Source organism: Sinocyclocheilus anshuiensis, unplaced genomic scaffold (assembly GCF_001515605.1).
Source record: "Sinocyclocheilus anshuiensis isolate Anshui unplaced genomic scaffold, SAMN03320099.WGS_v1.1 scaffold581, whole genome shotgun sequence".
NCBI classification, from domain to species: Eukaryota; Metazoa; Chordata; class Actinopteri; order Cypriniformes; family Cyprinidae; genus Sinocyclocheilus; species Sinocyclocheilus anshuiensis.
In genome coordinates, this window is record NW_015540886.1 from 795,211 (window position 1) to 798,498 (window position 3,288).

Here is a 3,288-nt window from a genome sequence, read left to right on the forward strand (position 1 = left end):
TCAGATCATTAGGATCGAGTCAGTTAGAAATACCAAGGGTTCACACAAAACAAGGGGAGTCCGCTTTTAGTTATTATGTTGGAATCAGCTTCCAGAAGAGATCAGATGTGCTAAAATATTAGTGACATTTAAATGCAGACTCAAAACTCATCTGTTTAGCTGTGCATTTACTGAATGAGCACTGTGCAATGTCCGAACTGATTGCACTATATTTTATGTATAATCATTTTCTATTCTTAACTGTTTTAAATTAATTTTAAACCTCTTAAATCAATTTTTAAATCATTTTCAAAGTTTTAAATTCCTTGTTTTATTGTTGTGATTATTTGTTTATTATTTTTTAATTTCTATTATGTAAAGCACTTTGAATTACCATTGTGTATGAAATGTGCTATATAAATAAACTTGCCTTGCCTTGCCTTGCCTTGTATTTTTCATGCCTACATGCCTATTTCTATGACTTTCTAAAAGTTCTTATCTTTCTTTCAGTATCCAATCACACTACTGATCCTCTTCTTAGGGGACATCTACAGCCTGCTGAACTTCATGAGCTTCCTGCGCTGGTTGTTCATCGGGGTTGCTGTCATCGGCCTCATCTACATGCGCTACACACGCCCTGATATGCCGCGACCATTTAAGGTCACCTGCTTTTCTATGCTGGCAGCCCATTATCTCATATCTCATACATCTCTAATGTAATATAATGGTTAAGGATCTATTGGTTGGGAAAACACAGTAGATTTAATTCTAAGGTGTAGGTTAGCAGAGGTGAGCCAAGAGTTGGAGAGCTATTGAGATCTCAGTTGTACTCTGTCACTTTGTTATTGTGTCCACTTAATATTAGGTTGCTCCAGGGGGCCTTTCTCTGGGATTGGTCAACTGGTGGTTATTTTGGATGAAAAGTGCCCAATATACTGTAAAGTCACCATGAACAAACTGAGCTGACATTTTTGATGCATTGAGTACCAGTTTTTTTTTCCTGTAGTTTTATCTAGGCTAAGCATTTGATTTGTCATAATGAAAAAGTTTAGCTGATCAAACTAGAAGAGGCTGTGTGTAAACATGGAAATTAATTCACGATACGACTGTGGATCCCTTTTAGATAGGAAATTGAAGATTTTACAGATATCCATGACAGTGGGTCAAATATGATATTTAAAGGAAATGAAAATTCACACATAACATTCCAACTCTTCTTCTGCAAAACAACTGTACGGTTCACAATGAAAGGGCAATTCAAGCTTCAAAAAGGACACACAAGCACTATAAAAGGATCATGAAAATGGTCCACTCACTATATTCCAAGTCTTTTGTAGTCATATGATTTATGAGGAACAGACATACATACAGTCTAAACTGGAAAACACACTCTTTCCAAAGTCCAAAGAACAAAGTTTTAATATAGTCCCTCTTTATCTTTGTGTTTTTCTCTTTCTCAGGTCCCTATTTTCATCCCTGCTGTGTTCTCCTTCACCTGTTTCTTCATGGTCTTCCTTTCTCTATATTCGGATCCAGTTAATACTGGTATTGGCTTCGCCATCTTTCTCACAGGCATCCCTGCGTACTACATATTCATCCACTGCGAAAGAAAACCCAAATGGTTCCAGAAATTGTCAGGTCAGAGGTTACAAAATTGCAAATGGCAAAAGCATAAAACTTCTGAATATGTGCGAAAGTCGATTTTTCTCTAGATACACATTAATGATTCTTATGATGATACCCGACATTCCAAGCAATTTTTGATTATATGACCAAGGTGTTAAACTCTTGGAAAAATATTCTCTGGAAATGAATAAACAATATACTCATTATGCACAAATTATGGAATATATGGAAATATATTCCATATCATATCATACAGAATATGATAATATCATAAAACATATGCTAATTAGTTGGCAGGCTGGCTAATTAATGTTTGTTTCCCCTGTGTTTCTCAGATTCTGTGAACAGATCACTGCAGATCATCTTAGAAGTGGTTCCTGCTAATCACTGATCATTATCCTTTTTCTCTGTGCATGTGTGTGTAGGCTATACAGTATCTGTTCATTCATGTAGTATCTAGTACAGTAGTTCTCAACTGGTGGGTCAATGGGTTGCAAGTGTGTTCTGATTGACAGCAGAGAGAGAACAATCCTAAATGCAAATAATAAAATGCAACTGAAGCAAAACCAGTTGAGACCTACTGCTGTCATATATCCAAAATGAAATACAATATCTCAAATGTCCCTGCCTCAGTCCACCCGACAAAGAGACATAACACTGTCATTTCAACACATTATTCATGTTCCAATGCTGTGAATGACTTAACGTGACATAACATAAATTACATGCATTTCACTGGTGATTTAGGACCTTGGCCAGCTTTCCTCTTCCACTTATTCAATTTGCACTGCTATATCTTTATACACGCCAATGTCACATACGTCATAAGTGATTCCACTGAGGTGTGACTCAAGAATTGGATCAGCCAGGGATTTTTACATAACCTGTTTCACTCTCTTCTGGCTGAGATATTTGAAATCCTGTTATACAGACATGACTGTACATGTACAAACTGAATAATGGCTATGTAGGGTGTAGGGTCTTGTCTAACCAATAGGTTTTCTAAAACATCTCACATACACTACAGTGATATTTCTGTATACGATACACTGAATAATATAATTTTATTGCCTATAATGCTGTTTTAATGTACCATGGAGGAGACAGTGCACTAATTTATGTTGATTATCGCTCCAGAATTGCTTTTAAACCTATTAACAACTTACTTGCCAATTCAACTTGAAAATTAATGTTATTTATGATCGGTTTACTCCCAAATGAATTGCCAATAATGATTTTGCCCATTAACATTGTGCATGTTTAAATACTGAATCACCCACAACCTGATAGGACACCAGCCTACTTGATAATGTCTGGGTTTAATTAAATCAGTATTATGTAATATTATTATGACTGTTTCAGAAAAAAAGTGTTTGAGACAGTTTTACATTCACTGGTATATTTTTGTACAGCATATTTTGTAAAACTATATTGACTACTACAGTAGAAATAACTGTTGTAAAGCTACAAGAAAACTGTATGACCAATTCTACCAAATTAAATAAATCTATTTGCCTTTATCTCTGCTATTGTTGAAGAAAATATTTCTATGATGTTGTTTTACAGGAAATCAGACTAAAAACAGAAGTTGTCAAATTACAGAATTGCTAAAAAAAATATGACTTTACTTCATTATATATAAATATACATAAATATATAAATATTTTAAAGTTTTTGGAATAT

The 3,288-nt window shown here is 34.6% G+C and overlaps 1 protein-coding gene across 1 annotated transcript in view; it reads left to right on the top strand.

The window, feature by feature from the left end:
* LOC107688699 (cystine/glutamate transporter-like) overlaps positions 1 to 3,035 on the top strand; it is a 19,883-nt gene extending 16,848 nt beyond the window's left edge. Inside the window, exons 10-12 of the mRNA XM_016486436.1 lie at positions 490 to 639; positions 1,440 to 1,617; positions 1,941 to 3,035. Coding sequence (XP_016341922.1) covers positions 490 to 639; positions 1,440 to 1,617; positions 1,941 to 1,996 — 384 coding nt within the window. The 3' untranslated portion in view covers positions 1,997 to 3,035. The remainder of the gene's footprint in view (positions 1 to 489; positions 640 to 1,439; positions 1,618 to 1,940) is intronic.
* Positions 3,036 to 3,288: the final 253 nt, after the last annotated feature.